The sequence below is a fragment of the Phoca vitulina genome, unplaced genomic scaffold (genome assembly GCF_004348235.1).
Source record: "Phoca vitulina isolate PV1807 unplaced genomic scaffold, GSC_HSeal_1.0 scaffold2, whole genome shotgun sequence".
NCBI lineage: Eukaryota > Metazoa > Chordata > Mammalia > Carnivora > Phocidae > Phoca > Phoca vitulina.
The window spans coordinates 30,765,128-30,787,869 of NW_022589705.1; the positions used below are offsets into that span (position 1 = coordinate 30,765,128).

The following is a 22,742-nucleotide window of genomic DNA, read 5'->3' on the forward strand; positions in this document are numbered from 1 at the left end:
TTACCAGCTTTGTAGGTTATGCTCTGTCGTCACAAGTATAGCTACTGTCACCAGACGACGCTCGTTCCTTTTCATACTCCTTCAGCCACCTTCTGTTATAACTCCAAAAAATTTTGTGAAGTGTTTTCGTACAGGGCAGAAAGAGGAGAATGTGTTTAGAAGGTGACAGAGAAAGAGAATCATTATAGGCTGCTGAATTTTTAAGGTGAAGGTGATGTTTAGAACAAGGTCCTGAAGGATCTTTGCACTTAAAACTTCAAAATCATCCTTTAATAATTGTTCCTGTTTTCATCTTCAGTTACTTAACTGTTAATCATTCCAAGCATGTGCCCACCTCAGGACCTTTGTAGTTTCTATTTCTTCTGCCGGAATGATCTTGCCCATATGCCCTTTTAGAGAGGCTTCTCACACTACCCTGTCTAAAATAGGGCTCCCCATCTTGAATTCTCTCTAGTCCCATAAGGTCCTTTATTTTACTTCATTACATTTGACTACTCACTGTCATTAAGTTTATATATTTATTTGATTGCTTATGAATTTGGGGATGAGTCCTCTTCTCCCTACCTATCTTCTGTGCCTGAAGCAATGACTGGCTTATAATAGGTACTCAGCAAATGTTTGTTAAATGAGTAACACACTTTAAAAGTCTCTTATCTACTAAATTAAATCCATATTCCTCAACTTGATATTCAAGGTTCTACACAATAAGACTGAAACTCAGTTTTACAGTCTTTTGTGGGAAAATAGGGCAGAAAAAGAAGTTAGGGCCAGCTCATGGAGTACCTTCAATACAGACTGAGATTGAAGGGCTAGAGCTATGGCTTTAACTTTAGTATAACCAGTGGAGCTATAGATCTCATGGAGTGTGAGCCTTCTCTCTAATCCCCTGAATGTGCCTAAGAGGATCAGGGAATGCAGTACCCTAAGAGTACCCAGGAAGAGAGTCCTATTACAGTAAGCAGTTTTTTAAGAACGTAAAACTAAACCAACCTGACCTCAGATGGGATAAAAGAGAAGGAGCCTAGGGGATTCCTTCAAATCAGCTTGTTGTATTGGGAAATTTGTATTACCATTCTGTATAGAAATCTTTAGGGCCTTCTTGGGGCACCTGGATGGCTCAGTTGGTTAAGCATCTGTCTTTGGCTCAGGTCATGATCTCAGAGTCCTGGGATCGAGCCCTGAGTCTGGCTCCCTGCTCAGCAGGAGTCTGCTTCTCCCTTTCTGTCTGCCCCTCCCCCCTGCTTGCTCTCTCTCTCTCTCTCTCTCTCTCTCAAATAAATAAATAAAATCTTAAAAAAAAAAAAAAAGAAGTCTTCAGTGCCTTCTCATTACCTATTGATTTAAATATAAACTCCAGTCTTTCACCTTTTATGTCCCAGTCTTTCCACAATTATTTCTTAGTAATTATTTCTTACTATAGAAAATACTTAGTATAGAAATACTAAGAAATACTACTTGTAGTCAATAGACCAGCTAAACAAACTACTTTTTTCATTCTTGGGTATCTTCTTTCCTGCCTCTGTACCCTTTTCTCATCCTATCCCTCTGTCCAGAGTTCCTTTTAGAGCATGATCTCCAGCTGTCAAAATGTTATCTTTATTCCTTATACAAACATGTGAAAGTTCTCTCCCTCCTTTGAATCCTTTTAGCCTTTAAACTGCCTTACCTCAACCTATATTATCATCATTTGTGTAATTTACCTAACCATTCTTTAAGCTTCATGAAGGAGTAATGTTCTTACAATTATGTATCCCCGGAACACTTAATGCAGTACCTTTTCCACAGTAGACATTGTAGTGTTGTCAGTGTTGTAGAATTGAGTTAATTCCTTTGAAAGGGACTTTAAGATCTTCCAAGGATAGTTATTATTTAGGCATGGAGACACATACCATCATTTTATTAGAGAGTGACTTCTGCAACTAGCAGTTCTTCACAACTGATGACTAAATATTGATAACAACTTAGCTGAGAAGTTTTACATTTTCATGAAGATTCCCAGCAGTATTTTCTGTCCCTTTTCTGTGCCCTGGCTACCTTCCAGTAAGTGTTGTCAAGCAGGTGCATAGTGAGTACAATGCAGTCAGCACTCATTCTGAGTGCCATTCCAAAAATATAAAACTTAAGAAGACTGTCGGACAAACAAGCTAGCCACTTTTAAGTTAATGTAGAGCTGTTCCTAGAATAGATCGTGGATGGCTCCTGAGTAAATAAGGTGAACAGAATATTCAAATAACAAACCTATATTATAACCACCTCAACGACTGAATCAGCTGTTTTTGAGGTCACCTGATTAATTATTTGGCAATAGATCTTGAAAACACAGGCTTGATTATCCCATACACATAGGTTCATCCATATGAACTGTATCTAGCTGTATTCTTTTCTGTGGTCATGGTATAAAAACAAGCAGAAGGAATTTGTCAAGAAGAACACAAGGTGTTCATTTGTAAGGATGCATAACAATAAAAAAATAACATTTCAAATTAACAATAGGACTTTTTTCCATCCCTAGGGACCAAGAGGACCAGATGGTCTCTTAGGGGAACAAGGTATACAAGGTGCCAAGGTAAATACTGATTTTTTTCACTTCATATGCAGTTAAGATTTTTGAGCCCATATGTGTTCTACCTGACTTAAAACTGTTGTATTTCCTTACAAAAGTATGGTTCTAAATTTTCTCTTAGTAAAAGTATGAAACATATATAAAGTTTTTACTACACACAGAGAAATTTTTTTAAAATATTGAATTATATACTTGATGTCCTGTTTTCTTGTATGTGAGTATATACTAGCACATGTAAGACCATAATTCACATTCATATTAACTCCTGTGGTATTGATACTTTGTTAGGGTGAAAAAGGAGATCAAGGAAAAAGAGGGCCTTATGGTCTTATTGTAAGTAGTAAAACATTTCACATTAAAGATAAATAGATAAAATCTTCCCTGTTTTTCTTGGTGTATGATTAATATTTGGTGAGGGAGCTACGTGACCCAAACATTTTCTTCCTTATGTAGGGTAAGACTGGAAACCCCGGAGAGAGAGGAGTTCAAGGGAAACCAGTAAGTAATTAGGAATAATTAAGCTATGAATAAATTTTATTCATTTTATTCTCTGGCACAACTATTATTATCAGTACGTTAGACTAAGAGAATACCAGTTCTTCTTTCAGTCATTAGGTAGATGTGTTACTTGTGCAAGTTGATTACTCATTCTACGCCTTAGTGCTATCTGTTTATAAACTGGTGGTGATAACTGTTACACTCCACCCTAGGTATGATTACTTTTCTATAAAATCCATTTCAAAATAAAATGGTGTGATACTATATAAATATAATGGAATATGAATAAAGCTAATATATCAAGAAATTTCTTGCCTACTTCCATTTTAATTCTATTTGAGTGTTCTTTGAACCCTTGGAGCGTGGAGCTATGTGTGTCACCATGCTTTGCCATGCCACTGCTCTAAGAGTTTTTAAGATTATACAATACTAGCTATTTTTCCACCATCAAAACATCTTTTCAGAAGTATACAATTTTTTCCCTGAGTAGCTGCAAGTTCTTTTTTATGTTCATAGAACAGAAATAAGCAGAAGTTTGGCAACTAAAAAAGATCACAGTGTCTTCGTTCACTAATAAATGGGAGAAATAGTAAAAACAAAAACAAAAAGATACACATATGCATATGTACACACACACATATATGCTAGTACCTATATATAAATTTTTGAGTACATAAGCTTAATTGTATGAGCTTTCATACACTTCATATATTGCTGTTTTTATTTAGAATCATAATTTTTATGAAAATTATAATTTATAATAACATCTTGCTTTGTCATATACATATCTATACACAATTTAAAGTTATAAAATTAGATAATAATTTAAATGGACGGCAACTGAAGAGTCAGAAAAGGATAAGAGAAAAATGTTTTTTTCTGCTATAGTAGTTGTCACTAATGTCCCTGCATTTACTTGTTCCTCTTTGAAATCTGCTGCCCCCTGCCTGTTGTTTCCCATAATGGCATTCATTATATTTGTCAGTGGTCAAATCTAAAATATCAGAGATCTAAAGGAGAAAAATGACTATATCCAGAGAAAGAATTTGTCTGTGACAGTGTTATCCATTAAAGTCATCCCCAAAGAACATTCTTTCTGGGTTTCTGTTAATATCAGTGCAAATGGTGTTTCTGTAGATTCTTTCCACTTTGCTACACTGTATACAAAGCTTAAAATATGTGGCAATGGTAGAGAAATTTAAAGCTCATCGTGTTCATTCTTTTTATAGTAGAGAAGGGAGGCCTAGAGAAATAAAATTACTTACCCATCTTATATATTGTTGACATTCCTTAGAATTTTACTTTCATTTGCAGCCTATCAGATATGCCTAGATAAATGTGAAATGTGGTGTTTGACTTCCTCAACCAAATAAAAGACATTAGAACCATTTTGTAACCATGGCTTAAGGCAAGAAATCGAGTAAATTTACTTTAGTGGATGACATGGGTTGGACATTAAATCATGAGTTTATAGTAGTTTTTGAGGTTTACATAGCTCTATGATACCTACATCGTCCCCTTCTTCTTGATTGAACTGGAATAGACTTTTGAGATCTTAAGGAAGCTAGGATCAATCAATCCAAGAAATCCAGATGGCCCTGAAGATTTGTTTGATCCTCCACAATGTCTGTAGTCATTTATGCAACTCTCGACAAGCAGACAGTGCTGTATAATAGAAAGATATATTGAAGGTCAAATTGACATTTGCTCCAGTACATGCTCCTAATAGCTGTATAGTTTGATTAAATTAGTTAGCTGTCTGGATGATATTTTCTCTGTGTGTAAAATAAAGAGACATCTCTAAATTGTCATAATTCTAAAGCCAGGTATTAAATGAAAAACAGTAACACATTGGTTGCCGAGATAACCAGGAAAATACATTTGTCTATGGGCCAACTCTGTTTCCTATACTTGCCTTCCATCCACATGTAGGTCTGACTTAAGAGGAAAGGCCATGATCCATGGTGTTATTAAGGTGATAAAACCTAGGTAACTGTTTTTAGATTTCTAAATCTTACAAAAACTATAACTATTATTGATTTTTTTTAATCTAGATATTCTTTCAGTTGATGAATCAGGGGTGTTAAATCTCCAACTATGATTTTGTTTTTCTCTGTTTCTTTAAATTTGTCAAATTTTGCTTTATATATTTTGAAATGCTATTTTTAGAGTATTCACATTTATGATTATTATGTCTTCCTGATGAACTGACCCCCTTTTATTTTTACAAAATATTCCTCTATATCTCCAGTAATACTTTTTATTCCTGATAATACTGTTTGTTTGTTTTTTTGGTTTTGGGTTTTTTTAATTTTTTTTTTTTTTTTTATTTAACACAGAGAGATAGTGAGAGCAGGAACACAAGCAGAGGGAGTGGGAGAAGGAGAAGCAGGCTCCTGGCTGAGCAGGGAGCCCAATGTGGGGCTCGATCTCAGGACCCTGGGATCGTGACCTGAGCCGCAGGCAGATGCTTAATGACTGAGCCACCCAGGCGCCCCAATATTGTTTGTTTTTGAGACTGGCTTTATTTGATTAATAAGTCTCTCCAGCCTACTTATGCTTGCAGTTTGTATGGCCTATCTTTTCCATTCATTTAGTTTCAACCAATCTGTGTTTTGGTATTTAAAGTGAGTGTCTTATAATTGGGTCTTTTTTTTTATTATTTATTCATTCTAAAAATCTCTGCCTTTTAATTAGTGTTTGGTCCATTTCCATTTAATGTAATTATCAATTTGGTTGTACTTTGGTCAACCATTTTATGATTGTTCTTCCCTGTGGTGGTGCTGTTGTTGTTCAGTGCCTTCTTTTGGCATTGAACACTCCATTTTAATTTAGGTAATGGCTTTTTAGCTATACTTCTTTGAACTATTATTTTTAAGTGATTATTCTAGGTCAGGACTCAGTAAACATTTTCTGTAAAAACAAGTGCTGGTCCAGATTGCACCCCCAGGCTGTAGTTTGCCAGCTGCTGGTTTAGGGATTACAGTATACATCCTAACTTTCCAAAATTTACTTAGAGTTAATATAGTAATACTTAACATAATTGCAAGAAACGTGCAACCATATAGACCCATTCACCACCAATATCCTGTTGTTTATGCTATAATTGTTTTTATGTATTACATCTATGTGTGTTATAAACCCATTTTGCAAAGTTAAAATTTTGCTTTAATATAAATATTTTTGTTTTATTATAAGTGAAATATGTGTTTTAAGGTATTTAGGGGGAAGTAGTGTTTGTTTCTTTGCTTTTTTTATTATCCATGCCTTTACTTTTTCTGATATTCTCCATTCTTTTCTGTAGATCTGCATTTCCAAGTGGTATCATTTCCTTGAAGCCTATAGAACTTACTTTAGATTCCTTAGAGTCAAACTTTGCCAGTCATGAATTCTCTTTGTATTTGTTTGTGAAAATGTCTTTATTTCACTTTCATTTTTTTACATGAATTCTTTTTTTAGGTTTTTAATTCCAATTAGTTAACATACAGTGTTATGTTAGTTTCAAGTATACAGTATAGTAATTTAACACTTCCATACATCACTCTGTGCTCATCACAACAAGTGCACTCCTTAATAACCATCACCTGTTTAACGCATCCCCCCATCCACCTCCCTCCTGGTAAACATCAGTTTGTTCTCTACAGTTAAGAGTCTGTTTCTTGCTTTGCCTCTCTCTTTCTCCCCCCCCCCCCCCCCGCCGTTTTCTTGTTTGTTTTGTTTCTTAAATTCCACATATGAGCAAAATCATATTTTTCCACTGGATATAGAATTCTGGGCTGACAGGGTTTTCTTTTATTTGTTTGCATTCAGCACTATAAAGATGACATGTCATTTTCTTTTGGCCTCAGTTATTTCCAATGAGAAGTCCACATTTATCGGTATCATTATTCCCCCTGCATGTAATGTATCATTTTTCTCTGGCTGCTTTCAAGATTCTCTCTTTACTTTTGGCCTTTAGTAGTTTGACTATGATGTGCCTAGATGGATTTTCTTTGCATTTATTCAGCTTGAGATTTACTGAGCTTCTTTTGTGTGTAAGTTTCTGTTTTCACTAAATTTGGAAATTTTTTAACTTTATTTCAATTTTTTCCCTATTCTGTCTTCTCTCTCCTTTCCTTCTTGGAGTCCAATTAAATATACATTAAACATTTTGATATCATCCCTCAGGTCCCTGAGGCTTTATTCATTCCTATTTTAATCTTTCTTTTTCCTGTTTTCTTTTTTTAATTGGATAACCTAACTCTATCTTCACTCACTTTTTAAACCCATTCACTGAAATTTTATTTATGATATGGAATTTTTAAGTTTTATTTCAGATATTTAATTTTCAGTTCTATAATTTCCATTTTTATAGATGATGTTCTTCTGAGATTTCCTATTTGTCTATTCATCATAAGTGTATTTTTATTTACATTTCTGAACATATTTATAATAGTCACTTTAAAATCCTTATGGGATAATTCTAACATCTGGGTAATCTTGAGTTTGGTCTCCTTTAATTGCCTTTTCTTGTAAATATGGGAAAATTTTCCTGTCCAGTAATTTTGAATTATATCTTGGACATTTTTTTATTATGTTCAATTAGCCAACATATAGTACATTATTAGTTTTTGATGTAGTGACTTTTTTTTTCTTAAGGAGGCTCTACACCCAGCAAGGAGCCCAACAAGGGGCTTGAACTCATGACCCTGAGATCAAGACCTAAACTGAGATCAAGAGTCAGATGCTTAACTGACTGAGCCACCCAGGCACCCCTATATCTTGAACATTTTAAATGATTCATCGTAGATACTCCAAATTCTGTTATATTTCTTTGAAGAGTACTTTTTGTTTCATTTTGTTTTTTGATTTGGCAAATCATTAACTTGGCTGCTTTCAAACTCCAGATTCTCTCTCCTCTGCAGTAGATGGCTCCTGAAATTTCTGTCCAGTTCTTTTAGGCCTTGCTAGGATGCTTGGTGTCTACCATATGGATATATACTTTAAATGTCAGCAAGAGATTTAAGCAGAGTTTACCTCAGAATTTGAGGTTCCTCCTCTCTTGCTTTCTCTTCCATCACTTCCCAGCAGCTGTGGTCACTCCACATTCTACCCTCTGGTTCTCCATGCCAGTAAGACTGCAGATTTCTATCCTCCTTTTTTCTTAATCATCCTACATAGCTTACCTTCTGGCTAAAGCCACATTTAAAATAAAAAATCAGACACTCACTTAGTGCCATTCCTCTCTTGTACATGTAGACCTCTCCACTCTACTTTTTACCTATTTTTGGTTTTTCTTCAGATTTTTAAAAAATATTTTGTCCTGGGTTTACAGTTATCCCTATATAGGTGGTTTAGATAGGAGCTACTTGGCCAATATTGGAAGTGGAAATTCTTAACAGTTCTTCTTTAAATAGTTTTCTCTGGAGTAGCTCAGAATACTTAAGAAACATTTATTTCATAATCTCTACAATATAAAAAGTATATGGTATTAACTCTATGCTTTCTCCCTTTTCAGATAATGAGGCATACAGTTTTCATAATCCTACAATGAAAAAACATTTACTTGCTCCCTTGCTTATTCCCATAAAAAGTCTTTAAAGATTATCCATATATTTACTGTAAATGGAAGAGGCATCGAATGCTTGATTTCTTGTTGAAATCAGTAGAATGCAGTACAGTATAGTGGATGAGCATGGCATTGGAATCAGACATTGGAAGTCAAATACTGGTTTTGCCACTTACTAGCTGTTTTGACTTTATACAAATTATTTCATCTCTCTGGGCCTCAGTTTTCCTATCTTTAAAATGAAAGACCTTTTGGGGAGCATGGTGGTGCAGTTGGTTAACCTTCTGACTCTTGGTTTCGGCTCAGGTTTGATCTCAGGGTCATGAGATCAAGCCCTGTGTTGGGCTCCATGCTCATCACAGAGTCTACTTGGATTTCTCTCTCCCTCCCCCTTTGCCCCCCACCCCCACCCCACGCACACACACACTCTCTCTCAAATAAATCTTTAAAAAAATAAAAATAAAATAAAATGAGATACCTTTTATAGTTATATCAAATGATGTTCATTATGTGCTTGGCATAGGCTCTCAATACATAGTAACCACAATAATCATTATTTTCCCAGTCATCATTATCATAATTGCTGGGTTGAAGTCATGTAGAAAGAAATTCTACTAAAAGAATATTTTCAGTACTATCTGAAAAGCCTTAAAGGGGATTTTTATTTTGTACCAGCTTGTGCTTTACTTCTTTGTCTCTAATAGAAATAAGTAAATCCATTTAGATCATTTCATAACTTTGCCAAACAGCTTTTATGCACCATTAACATCATTAAAAGTATATATCAAGCTTGACATTGTGTACAAGCCCACTTTACAAAGCAAATTGGGCAGACATTATTCAAGGTTCTGAACTTTTGCTGTATGTTTCAGTTGGTATATCAGATCCTTATATTGATCCTGTCTCTTAATATTGGAGCCTGGACTGAATGGATGGCATATAATTTTCATGATTGAAACAAGGCCTTAGTCAGATGTGAGTCTGTGATTTTACATATTTTCCTTTCCTTAACCAGATAACTATACACAACTAAATAGAGAATTAATGGCTATAACTTAGAAAGTTTTATGTTGCTAGGAGTTTTGAATATCTTTACTTCCAATTTAATCTCATATTTTTCTTAGCTTTTAGTTTTAATATAAAATGGTGATTGTTATCCACTGAATATTTGCCAGCCTTCTCAAGGTCAATAATGTAGAACAGGCAAATTGCAAATAGAGAAGGGCAGTGTTTTCTCTATCTGTAATAGTCATCAGTGTCTGGCACATGGTACATACTCAGTAAATCTTTAAATGGGAGAACCAAAAAGGACCTAAAATTTGATTTATATTCCATTTTAGAATATACCCCCACTTCTAAGACTCAATTTAATGGTACCATAGATGGCATGGTGTAAAAATAGGGGAAAATAAAGGATGTTAGAGAGGTCAGTTTAGTCATTTCTGGTCAACTAAGTTCTGAGACTCCTATGCCTTACCAGGTTTTAAGGACATAAGTTATACTTACTGACACATCACAAGGTTATTATTTTTGGAGAAAGAAACCATTTTTATATAGATATTAAAAATATAAAAAATCTAAATTTAAAATAATTCTGGATAATTGTCTCTGTATATGAGTGGGGATTAAGTATGGGAATACAGATAGATATAAGGAACTCCTGCAACTCAACAACAACAACAAAAGACAACTGGATGAAAAAATGAGCAAAGGACTTGAATAGATATTTCTCCAAAGAAAATATACAAATGGCCAATAAGCACACGAAAAGATGCTCAATATCACTGGACAGTAGAGAAATGTGAATCAAAACCACAATGAGATACCACTTCTTACCCATTAGGACAGCTATTATTAAAGAAAAACAAAACAAAACAAAACATACATACATACATACAGAAAGTAACTAGTGTTGGCAAAGATGTAGAAAAATTGGAGCCCTTGTACATTGCTAGTGGGAATGTAAAACGGTGAGGTTGCTATGGAAAACAGTTTGGTGGCTCCTCAAACAGTTCAACATAGTATTACTATGTAATTCATCAATTCCACTTTAGATTTATACCCCCAAAGAATTGAAAGCAAAGACTTAGAAACTAAACCTTCTATAGTGTTTATAGGCACAGTATTCACAGTGGCCATAAGGTAGAAAACCCAAGTGTCCACTGATGGATGAATAGATATACAAAATATAGTATATACATAAAATGGAATATTACTGAACTTTAAAACTGAAGAAAGTTTTTTTAAGTTTTTATTTAAATTCCAATTAATTAACATATAGTATAATAGTTTCAGGTGCACAATTTAGTGATTCAGCACTTCCATACATTACCAGGTGCCCATCACAAGTGCACTCCTTAATCCCCATCACCTATTTAACCCATACCGCTCCACTCCCTTTTGGTAACCATCAATTTGTTCTCTATAGTTAAGAGTCTGTTTCTTGGTTTGCCTCTCTCTCTTCTTTTTTTTTTCCCTTTGCTTGTTTGTTTTGTTTCTTATATTCCACATATGACTGAAATCATATGGTATTTGTCTTTCTCTGACTGACTTCTTCACTTAGCATAATACTCTCTAGCTCCATCCATGTCATTGCAAATGGCAAGATTTCATTCTTTTTGCTGGCTGAGTAATATTCCATATATATGGAATATATATACATACATATATATGTATATATGCATATACATACATTCTCCACATCCTCACCAACACCTTGTTACCTATGTTGTCGATTTTAGCCACTCTGACAGGAGTGAAGTGATATCTCATTGTATTTTTGATTTGCATTTCCTTGATGATAAGTGATGTTGAGCGTCTTTTCATGTATATCTTGGCCATCTGTGCATCTTCTTTGGAAAAATGTCTATTCATGTCTTTTGCCCACTTTTTAACTGGATTATTTGGGATGTTTTTATAAATTCTTTATATATTTTCAAAATCCTAGAGGAGAACATAGGCAGTAACATTTTTGACATTGGCCACAGCAACTTCTTTCAAGATACATCTCCAAAGGTTAGTGAAACAAAAGCAAAAATGAACTTTTGGGACTTCATCAAGATAAAAAGCTTCTACACAGCAAAGGAAACAGTCAACAAAACAAAGAGGCAACCCACAGAATGGGAGAAGATATTTGCAAATGACACTACAGATAAAGGGCTAGTATCCAAGACCTATAAAGAACTTCTCAAACTCAACACCCAAAAAAACAAATAAGTCAAAAAATGGGCAGAAGACATGAACAGACACTCCTCCAAAGAAGACATACAAATGGCTAACAGACACATGAAAAAATGTTCATCATCATTAGCCATCAGGGAAATTCAAATCAAAGCCACACTGAGATACCACCTTACACCAGCTAGAATGGCAAAAATTGACAAGGCAAGAAACAACAAATGTTGGAGAGGTTGTGGAGAAAGGGGAACCCTCTTACACTGTTGGTGGGAATGTAAGTTGGTACAGCCACTTTGGAAAACAGTGTGGAGGTGCCTTAGAAAATTAAAAATAGAGCTACCCTATGACCCAGCAATTGCACTACTGGGTATTTACCCCAAAGACACAGATGTAGTGAAAAGAAGGGCCATATGCACCCCAATGTTCATAGCAACAATGTCCACAATAGCCAAACTGTGGAAAGAGCTGAGATGCCCTTCAACAGATGAATGGATAAAGAAGATGTGGTCCATATATACAATGGAATAGTACTCAGCCATCAGAAAGGATGAATACCCAACTTTTACATCAACATAGATGGGACTGGAGGAGATTATGCTAAGTGAAATAAGTCAAGTGGAGAAAGTCAATTATCATATGGTTTCACTTATTTGTGGAACATAAGGAATAGCATGGAGGACATTAGGAGAAGGAAGGGAAAAATGAAGGGGGGGAAATCGGAGGAAGAGATGAACCATGAGAAACTATGGACTCTGAGAAACAAACTGAGGGTGTTAGAGGGGAGGGGGTTGGAGGGATTGGTTAGCCTGGTGATGGGTGTTAAGGAGTGCACATTCTGCAGGGGCACTGGTGTTATACGAAAACAATGAATTGTGGATCACTACATCAAAAGCTAATGATGTATTGTATGGCGACTAACATAACATAATAAAATAAAATTTAAAAAAAATTTCTTTGTATATTTTATAAGTTCTTTATATATTTTGAATACTAACCCTTTATCAGATATGCCGTTTGCAAATGTCTTTTCCCATTCCTAGGTTGCCTTTTAGTTTGTTGATTGTTTCTTTTGCTGTACAGAAGCTTTTTATTTTGAAGAAGTCCCAATAGTTTATTTTTGCTTTTGTTTCCTTTGCCTCAGGAGACATATCTAGAAAGATGTAACTACAGTCAAAGAAGTTACTGCCTGTGTTCTCTTCTAGGATTTTTATGGATCCAGGTCTCACATTTCAATCTTTAATCCATTTTGAATTTATTTTTGTGTATGGTGTAAGAAAGTGATCGTTTCATTCTTTTTGTTGCTATCTAGTTTTCCCAATACCATTTGTTGGAGAGACTGTCTTTTTCCCATTGGATATTCTTTCCTGCTTTGTTGAAAATTAATTGACTATATAATTATGGGTTCATTTCTGGGTTTTCTATTCTGTTCTATTGATCTATGTGTTTATTTTTGTGCCAGTACCATACTGCTTTGATTACTACAGCTTTGTAATATAACTTGAGGGTCCAGAATTGTGATGCCTGCAGCTTTGCTTTTCTTTTTCAAGATTGCTTTGGCTATTTGGGGTCTTTTGTGTTCCATACAAATTTTAGGATTGTTTGTTCTAGCTCTGTGAAATACACTGTTGGTATTTTGATGAGATTGCATTAAATGTGTAGATTGCTTTTGCATAGTATTGACATTTTAACAGTATTTGTTCTTCCAATCCATGAGCATAGAATGTCTTTCCATTTCTTTGTGTTGTCTTCAATTTCTTTCATTAGTGTTTTATAGTTTTCAGAGTACAGGTCCTTCACCTCTGGTTAGGTTTATTTCTGGGTATCTTATGTTTTTGGTATAATTGTAAATGGGATTGATTTCTTAATTTCTCTTTCTGCTGTCTCATAATTAGGGTATAGGAATGCAACAGATTTCTGTATGTTGATTTTTGTGTCCTGTGACTTTACTGAACTCATTTGTCAGTTTTAGCAGTTTTTTGGTGAAGTCTTTTGTGTTCTCTATGTGTAGTATCATGTCATCTGAAAACAGTGAAAGTTTTATTTATTCCTTGCCAATTTGGATGCCTTTTATTTCTTTGTGGTGTCTGACTGCTATGGCTAAGATTTCCAGTACTGTATTGAATAGAAGTGGTGAGAATGGACATCCCTGTCTTGTTCCTGACCATAGAAGAAAAGCTCTCAGTTTCTCCCCATTGGGGATATTAGCTGTGGGTTTTTCATAGATGGACTTTATTATGTTGAGGTATGTTCCCTCTCAACCTACTTCGTTGAGGGTTTTTATCATGAATGGATGTTGTACTTGTCAAATGCTTTTTCTGCATCTATTGCATTGATCATCTGGTTCTTATTCTTTCTTTTATTTTATTTATTTATTTATTTATTTAAAGATTTTATTTATTTATTTGACAGAGAGATAGAGAGACAGCACAATTAGGCAGAGTGGCAGGCAGAGGGAGAGGGAGAAGCAGGCTCTCCGCTGAGCAGGGAGCCGGACGTGGGGCTCGATCCCAGGACCCCAGGATCATGACCTGAGCCGAAGGCAGCCGCCCAACTGACTGAGCCACCCAGGCGCCCTATTCTTTCTTTTATTAATGTGATGTATCATGTTGATTGATTTATGAATATTGAACCACCCTTGCAACCCAGGAATAAATCCCACTTGATGGTGGTGAATGATTTTTAAAATGTATTGTTGGATTTGATTTGCTAGTATTGAGGATTTTTACATCTATGTTCATCAGAGATATTGGCCTATAGTTCTCTTTTTTTGTAGTGTCTTTATCTGGTTTTGGTATCAGGGTAATGCTGGCCTCATAGAATAAATTTGGATATTTTCATTCCTTATCTATTTTTTGGAATAGTTTGAGAAGAATAGGTATTACCTCCCCTTTATTTTTTTATTTTTTTATTTTTTATTTTTTTTATTATGTTATGTTAATCAGCATACATTGCATTATTAGTTTTTGATGTAGTGTTCCATGATTCATTGTTTGCATATAACACCCAGTGCTCCATGCAGTACATGCCCTTTAAATGTTTGGTGGAATTCATCTGTGAAGCCATCTGGTTCTGGACTTCAGTTTTTTGGGGATTTTTTGATTACTGATTCAATTTCTTTGCTGGTTATTGGTCTGTTCAAGTTTTCTATTTCTTCCTGTTTCAGTTTTGATAGTTTATTTGTTTCTACGAATTTATCCATTTTTTTTTTTTTAGGTTGCCCAATTTGTTGGCATACAGTTTACATAATATTCTCTTATAATCATTTGTATTTCTGTGGTGTTGGTTGTTACTTCTCCTTTCTCATTTGTGATTTTATTTATTTTGGCCCTTTCTAAACCTTTCTTCTTGATAAGTTTGACTAGAGGATTATCAGTTTTATTGATTTTTTTCAAAGAACAAGCTCCTGGTTTCATTGATCTGTTTTATTGCCTTTTTAGTTTCTATATCATTTATTTCTACTCTGATCTTTATTATTGCTTTCCTTCTGCTGGCTTTAGGCTTTGTTTGTAGTTCTTTTTCTAGCTCCTTTAGGTTTGAGGTTAGGTTGTTTATTTGAGATGTTTCTTGCTTCCTAAGGTAAGCCTGTATTGCTATATACTTCCCTCTTAGGACCGCTTTTACTGCATCCCAAAGGTTTTGGACCATTCTGTTTTCATTTTTATTTGTTTTCATGTACTTTTTCATTTCTTCTTTTATTCCCTGTTTGACCCATTCATCGTTTTGTAGCATGTTTTTTAACCTCCACATATTTGATCTTTCCAGATTTTTTCTTGTAGTTGACTTCTAGTTTCATAGTATTGTAGTCAGAAAAAGGGCATGGTATGACTTCAGTCTTCTTGGTTTTGTGACCTACTAAGTGATCTATTCTGGAGAATATTCCATGTGCACTTGAAAAGAATGTGTATTCTGTCATTTTAGGGTCAAATGTTCTGAATATATCTGTTAAATCCATCTGGTCCAGTGTGTCATTCAAAGCCATTATTTCCTTGTTGATTTTCTGTTTAGATCATCTGTCCATCGGTATAAGTGGGGGGTTAAAGTCCCTTACTATTATTGTATTATTATTGATTAGTTCCTTTATCTTTGTTGTTCATTGTTTTAAGTATTTGGGTGCTCCCACATTAGGTGCATAAATATTTACAGTAATTATATCTTCTTGTTGGATTATCCCCTTTATGATTATATAGTGTCCTTCCTTGTCTCTTGTTACAGTCTTTGCTTTAAGGTCTAGTTGGTCCATGTAGTGTCTAAGTATTGTTACTGTGGCTTTCTTTTGACATCCATTTGACATCCATATTTCTTCATTACCTCACTTTCAATCTGCAGGTGTCTTCAAGTCTAAAATGAATCTCTGTAGGCAGCATATAGATAGGTCTTGTTTTTTATCCATTCTGACACTCTGTCTTTGATTATTTAGTCCATTTACATTCAAGGTAATTATTGATAAATACGTATTTATTGCCATTTTATTGAAGTTGTTGTTTGGTTGTTTCTGGAGATTTTTCTCTGATCCTTTCTTGCCTTTCTCTCTTTCATCGTTTGCCGATATATTGATAATGATATATTTGGATTTATTTCTTTTTGTTCTTTGCATGTGTCTTAGTGGTTTTTGATATCTGATTACCATTACGTTTGTAAATAACCTCTTCTGTATATAGCAGTCTATTTTAAGTTGATTGTAATTTAAGTTTGAGCCCATTCTTTTCTCCTCTCCTCCTCTCCTCCTCACGTTTAGGTATATTATACCTTCTTTTTTTTTTTTTTTTTAGTTCCTTGACTGATTTTTACAGAAATGTTCATTTTTACTAATTTTGTGTTTCCTGCCTTTTATTGTCACTTTTGGTTTTTCCTTTCCACTCAGAGTCCCCTTAAATATTTCTTGCAGGTCTGGGTTAGTGGTCATGAATTCCTTTCATTTTTGTTTCTCTAGGATACTCTTGATCTCTCCTTCTATGCTGAATGATAGCCTTGCTGGATAGAGTATTCTTGGCTTCAGATTTTTCCCATTCAGCACTTTGAATACAGTATGCCACTCCCTTCTGGCTTGCCAAATTTCTGTTGAGAAATCTCCTGCTAGCCTTATGGATGGAAATCTCCTGCTAGCCTTGTAAGTTAAATTAGACTTCTATTGTCTTGCTGCTTTTAAGATTTTTCTTTTTTACTAAATTTTGCAAATTTAATTATAATATGTCTTGGTGTGGGCCTACTTTTGTTGATTTTGATGAGGGTTCTCTGTGCCTTCTAGATCTGGATGTCTGTTTCCTTTCCCAGATTAGTGAAGTTTTCAGCTGTTATTTCTCCAAATAAATTTTCTGCCCCCTTTTCTCTCTCTTCTTCTTCTAGGACTCCTATAATACAAATGTTATTACATTTGATGGAGTCACTGAGTTCCATAACTCTATTCTTGTTTTGCATAATTCTTCTTTCTCTCTTTTGTTCAGCTTCATTGCTTTCCATTATTTTGTCTTCTAGGTCATTAATTTGTTCCTCTGCTTCTTCCAAACTGATACTCATTGCATCAAGCATGTTTCTCATCTCATTTATTGCACTCTTCATGTCTGATTGATTTCTTTTTTAACTCTTTTATCTCTTTGATAAGGGTCTCACTGATATCTTCCATTCTTTTCTCAAGTCCAGTGACTATCCTTATGATCATTGCTTTAAATTCTCCATCAGGCATGTTACTTATATATGTTTTGCTTAGATCTCTGGTCATGACTTTATCTTGTTCTTTCATTTGGGATAAATTCCTGTGTCTTCTCATTTTATCTAAATCTCTGCCTGATTCTCTGTGTTAGAAAAACCAGTTATATCTCCTGTTCCTGAAAGTAATGGCCTTATGAAAAAGAAGTCATGTAATTCCCAGGGCCTGGCACTTCAGGGATTTTCTCTAGTGTGTGCTGCATGTGCTCTGCTCTTGTGTTCTGGCTGCTCTGTCCTTCAGGCCAGTTGTCTCCAGAGGCTCCTCTTGTCTGATGTGGGCAGTGTTTGGTTCTTCACCTGAATGTGGTCAGTTTTAACTAGGTGTGCTCTGGTCTGCTGGTGAAATAAGACCTATCACCACCTCCTCCAGAACTGAGGCTCTCCAAAACTTTCTGGTTGGGAGATGTGGTATGAACAGGGATGTGTGCTGGTCTTGGGGAGGGCCTCGTTGTGCTGGGACCAAGGCAAGCATGACTGAGAAAGGCAGTCCCACCAGAGTGCAGAGTAGGGGGGTGGGGCTTGGTGTAAACAAGTTAGGCAGCCAGTGTCGGTGCTGCACTGCTTCCCGCTGTATTTATGCTGAGGGATAGGGGAGGGAAATGGTGCTGGCCAGCTTCTTTGTTCCCCTAGAGGTGTCTCCTTGAACACTGCCTCTCAGGGATCAGCTCTAAGAAGAGTGTATAATCTCCCCATTGTGTGCCCCAAGCACTCTTCAGATTGCTGTTTCCGTGCTGTATGCTCCCAAGTTGTTTGCCTGCCTTCTGTCCAAGAGCAGCACAATGCCCTTTGGGCTCTATCCCAGCCAAGCCTGCTGGCCTTTAAAACTAGGCTTTGAGCCCCACTGGTTGCAAGAACTCACAAAATTCAGCCCTTCTCATTTTCTAAGCCAATAGCTATGGGAAACATTCTCCTTGTGCATTCCTCTGTGTGCTCCTCTCTCCTGCCCTTCTCCACACCATGGTTCCTTCCCCTCCACAGCAGTCAGGATTTGCTTCTCCCCTAAACCTCGTCTCTGCATTTCCTACCTTCAATGTGGCTTCTTCTCTCCCTTTAGTTGTGGAGTTTGTTCTGTCAGTATTCAGGTCAGTTTCTGGGGGTATTTAAGATGATTTGATAGTTACCTTGTTGTATTTTTGGGCTGAGGGGAGCCTGGGATCCTCCTACTCCACTGACATCTTCCTTCTCTCCAGTATTAGTGAAACTTGAAGACATTATGCCATGTGAAATAAGCCAGACACAAAAGAACAAACATAGTATAACTCTACTTATATGGGGCACCTAGAGTAGTCAAAGAGGCAGAATGCAGGATGATGGTTGCCAGAGGAACCAGGGAGGGTGAAAGGGTGTTATTTAATGGGTATAGAATTTCAGTCTGAGCAGTTGAAAAGTTCTGAAAATAGATGGTGATTATAGTAGTGCAACAACGCAAAGGTACTTAATACCACAAAACTGCACATTTAAACACTGTTAAAATGATATATTTTATGTTATGTATATTTTACCATAAAAAGAAAAGAGAGAATAGAGGTAGACAGAAAAATTAGGTGGTAGGATTGTAAAGGAAAGCTGAGGTAAGGAAAGTAAAACATTTTCAAACATCACTTTTTCTTCACATTTTGCCTTTGTTTATTCAGGGTTTACAAGGACCCCCTGGGAGTACAGGAGACAGAGGACTTGAAGGAGAACCAGTAAGTTTATCTTTATACTATATATGTATATGTATATATACTTTTCTAATTGTGTTTTTCTTGCCCTCTTGTGCTGTGGCTGGTACATACACATTTATCATGGACACCTAATTATATAGAAAATATTTTGCTGTGAATATAGGTTTTAGTACCTTTCTGGTGTCATATAGTCAGATTTGGTCCTGTTTTTCTGGAATTGTTGAAATTTCATATATTTCTATTTTCAACAAAGATAGCTCTGTTTTATGGACTTGGAGAAATTTTCTTTGTGAATGGCTTGCTCTTCTTATGACTATATTATACTGCCACAGACACACAAAATTATATTTTTGAGGCCAACTCTGTAATAAAATACCATACAAAGAGGTCAAGCTCTACATCCGATGGGCCTAAATGTACAAACATGACAGAAATACTGGTATATCAATAATGCAAAAACTTACATCATGATTTTATAAATGTGATTCAATTATAAAATTTCTATGGAAAATGATTGTGAAAAGGAAAGATTTTTGTCACACCTACTTTCTCACAACTTATTCTTTATTGCCTGTGAAGTCATTCTTCTAGTTAATGGTATCAGATGTAATATGCTGTAACATGCTTGTAAGATGTATAATACAATATAGTCTTTCAAACTCTACTGGGTTGATCTTATCTATGTTGACCCAAAGGTTTACAGGTGGCCTTTGCATAATTCATTTAGCTAGTAGCAAGTGGAAAGTGTAATAGTCAAAGAGCTATTCTTACCAAATTGTATTCATTTCCTCCTTTACATGTTTAACCTATGGTATAAACTCTCCAAGCAATAAGTAAAGATTTGACTGTATATATAATTCTTTCCAAATGAAGAATTTTAGATATGGTATTGATTTTATCAAACTAAAATCCTCTTGGTTCTCTCCCTGTTTTGTATCTCTTGCCATCCCAATATTAATATTTATTTGACCAAAAATAATGCAACTCTCTTTAGCATTATTTACTTAAATATCTCTTTGAAAAAGTCTGTAGCTCTTTGAAGTTAGAGACCATTTCTCTCATCTTTGTAATCCTGCCTGGTATAAAGCGTAGCATATTAGATCTACTTAGGGTATGTTTGTTAAACTGAATTGACAAAAGGTCATATACCCAAAAACATAATTGTTTAGCCAGTGATATTAGATGAAGTGAAATGCAATGGAAACTAACTTAATCTTAGTAAGGAACACATTTAAGTAAAGTATGTCAAAAGAGCTATGGCAACAGCAGAGACAATATCTTAGACTTTATATAAGAAAAGATTTGTTACTGTAGGCATAAACAACTAAATAGTTTAACAGCACCTAAAAATTAACATTCAGGTCACTGGGTCAGTAGGACTGGTAAATAAAATATAAATCAATTTATAATGGATATGATGGGCTTTCTTGCATATATTTGAGCTGCCTGATTAAATTATAGAAAAGAAAAGAAGTAAATTGGTAAAATGAAGGACACAGAAGAGATGTTGAAACATATTTATATTTTGAGAATAATAAAATAGAGAAGACTACACCTTTCTATAGTCAGCATCTATTAGAGTTGTCTCTTTTTCCCAGACAAATTCCAAAACCAGTTTGCTCATTGCAATGCAAATACTGGGATTTGGATAGTTGGCCATTCATTCATTCAATCAACAATTATTTATTAACTAACTGCACTTGGAATGTAGTGGTAAGTATGGAGGTTTCAGTCTAATGATAGAAATATATACTAATTAAATTATCACAGAGATAAAAGGATAATTACAAACTGAGATAAATGCTGTGAAGTAGGAATTCAATTCTAAAAGAATGTATAACAGAGAAACTGTCTTTAGGAAAGGCTTCCAGAGGAGGAGCATTTGAGCTAGGATCTGAAGGATGAATAGTAAATACTTAGGCAAAGATGGGGAGAGGTTATTTTAGAGAGAAGTCATGAGCTGAGAGGAAGCTCTACATATTTATTCGAAGATCTAAAAGAAGGCTAGCATGGTAATGGCAGAGTCAGGTGGGATGTAAGTGTAAGATGAGGATGGAAAAAGAAGCAGGGGACAAAACATGTAGCTTTGCAGGCCCTATTCCCAAGGATTTATATTTTTATCATAAGAACAAAGGGATGTCATTGAAGAGATAGGGCTAGTTTTATAATCATATTATTGTTTTGTAAAGATCATTCAAACAAATTGGAAGGGACTAAGAGTGGATAAGCACTGCTTTCTGTTGTAATCCAAATAAGAGATGATAGAATGCTTTTGATTAGCGGAGAAAAGAAGTGGATAGATATAAAAGATTCAAAAGGAGATATGAAATCAACAGGAGATAGATTGTCCATATGTAAAGTGATTCCCAAGTTTCTGGCTGACCCAAATAAATATTTTTGATATCTTTAAACATTGAAAACTGCCGAAAAAGGAACATGAGGGGAATGCTGTTGTTTCTAAAAAATCAATTCTTGATAAGTTTGCTTTACAATATGCCCTCCAATTTAAAAACTATTATTTTCTAGGTACACTTCCTTAGTTGAATACCAGAAGTCACTTCCACTCACCTTACAAGATAATTAACAGGATTCTCAGATTAATTAAAAAGTATGTGATAAAACATGACATTGAATTACTTATGAAGATATAAAAAATGGCAACAGTTCTAGAAGCAAAAGATAAAAGACCAGTGTCTCAGTAGAATTTTGACAGTACTAAAATCAGACAAAAATAGCACCAACAGAAAAAGCTAAAGATAAATTTCAGCCAAATACCAAAAATTTCGAGTAAAATTCAACTGTATATATATAAAGAATTAAGTGACTGAAATGAAATATAAATAAAGTGAAAGAAGAATTAAAAATTAAGGCAAAAATTACTTAATATTAAGAAATCCATAATATAACATATTACAGATATAGTGGGAAAATGCTAAAAACAAGTACTCAATAAAATTCAACTATTTTTGGGTGCCTGGGTGGCTCAGTCGTTAGGCGTCCTGGGATCGAGTCCCACATTGGGCTCCCTGCTCAGTGGGAAGCCTGCTTCTCCCTCTCCCACTCCCCCTGCTTGTGTTCCCTCTCTTGCTGTGTCTCTCTCTGTCAAATAAATAAATAAAATCTTTAAAAAAATAATAAATAAAATAAAATTCAACTATTTTTGATTTGTTAAAAATTATAGTAAAATGGTTTCTGGTCTGAATTGTAAGGAGCTTGGAAGCTGTCATCCCCCTTCTTAAAACAAGGAAAAAGCTGAGCAAACTGAAAATCAACAACACTTTTTAGATCATTGAGGTCAAAGGACCAACTGTCGCCTGAAAACTGGAGAGACAGACGGGAGGATATAGAGAACGACAGCTTACCAGGAGCAGAAGGCCATAACTGGATGGTAGGAGAACTTTAACTATGATTATATTTGTCAATATAAAATTGACAAATTGCTTAAGACACAATTTAGACTATCATAAATGTTAAAAAACTAAGAGGGGACCCCATCTGAGGCAAGGCGCCACATGTCCCTGAGTTTTACCACCAAAAGACCTGCTAGGTTCTCACTCTAAGGTTCAGAGACACACCTGTTTCTTCT

At 35.2% G+C, this 22,742-nt stretch overlaps 1 protein-coding gene across 1 annotated transcript in view; it reads left to right on the top strand.

Annotated features, from left to right (window-relative positions):
- COL24A1 (collagen type XXIV alpha 1 chain) overlaps positions 1-22,742 on the top strand; it is a 384,914-nt gene that overhangs the window by 232,004 nt on the left and 130,168 nt on the right. The window contains exons 30-33 of the mRNA XM_032424689.1: positions 2,513-2,566; positions 2,852-2,896; positions 3,017-3,061; positions 19,124-19,177. Coding sequence (XP_032280580.1) covers positions 2,513-2,566; positions 2,852-2,896; positions 3,017-3,061; positions 19,124-19,177 — 198 coding nt within the window. The remainder of the gene's footprint in view (positions 1-2,512; positions 2,567-2,851; positions 2,897-3,016; positions 3,062-19,123; positions 19,178-22,742) is intronic.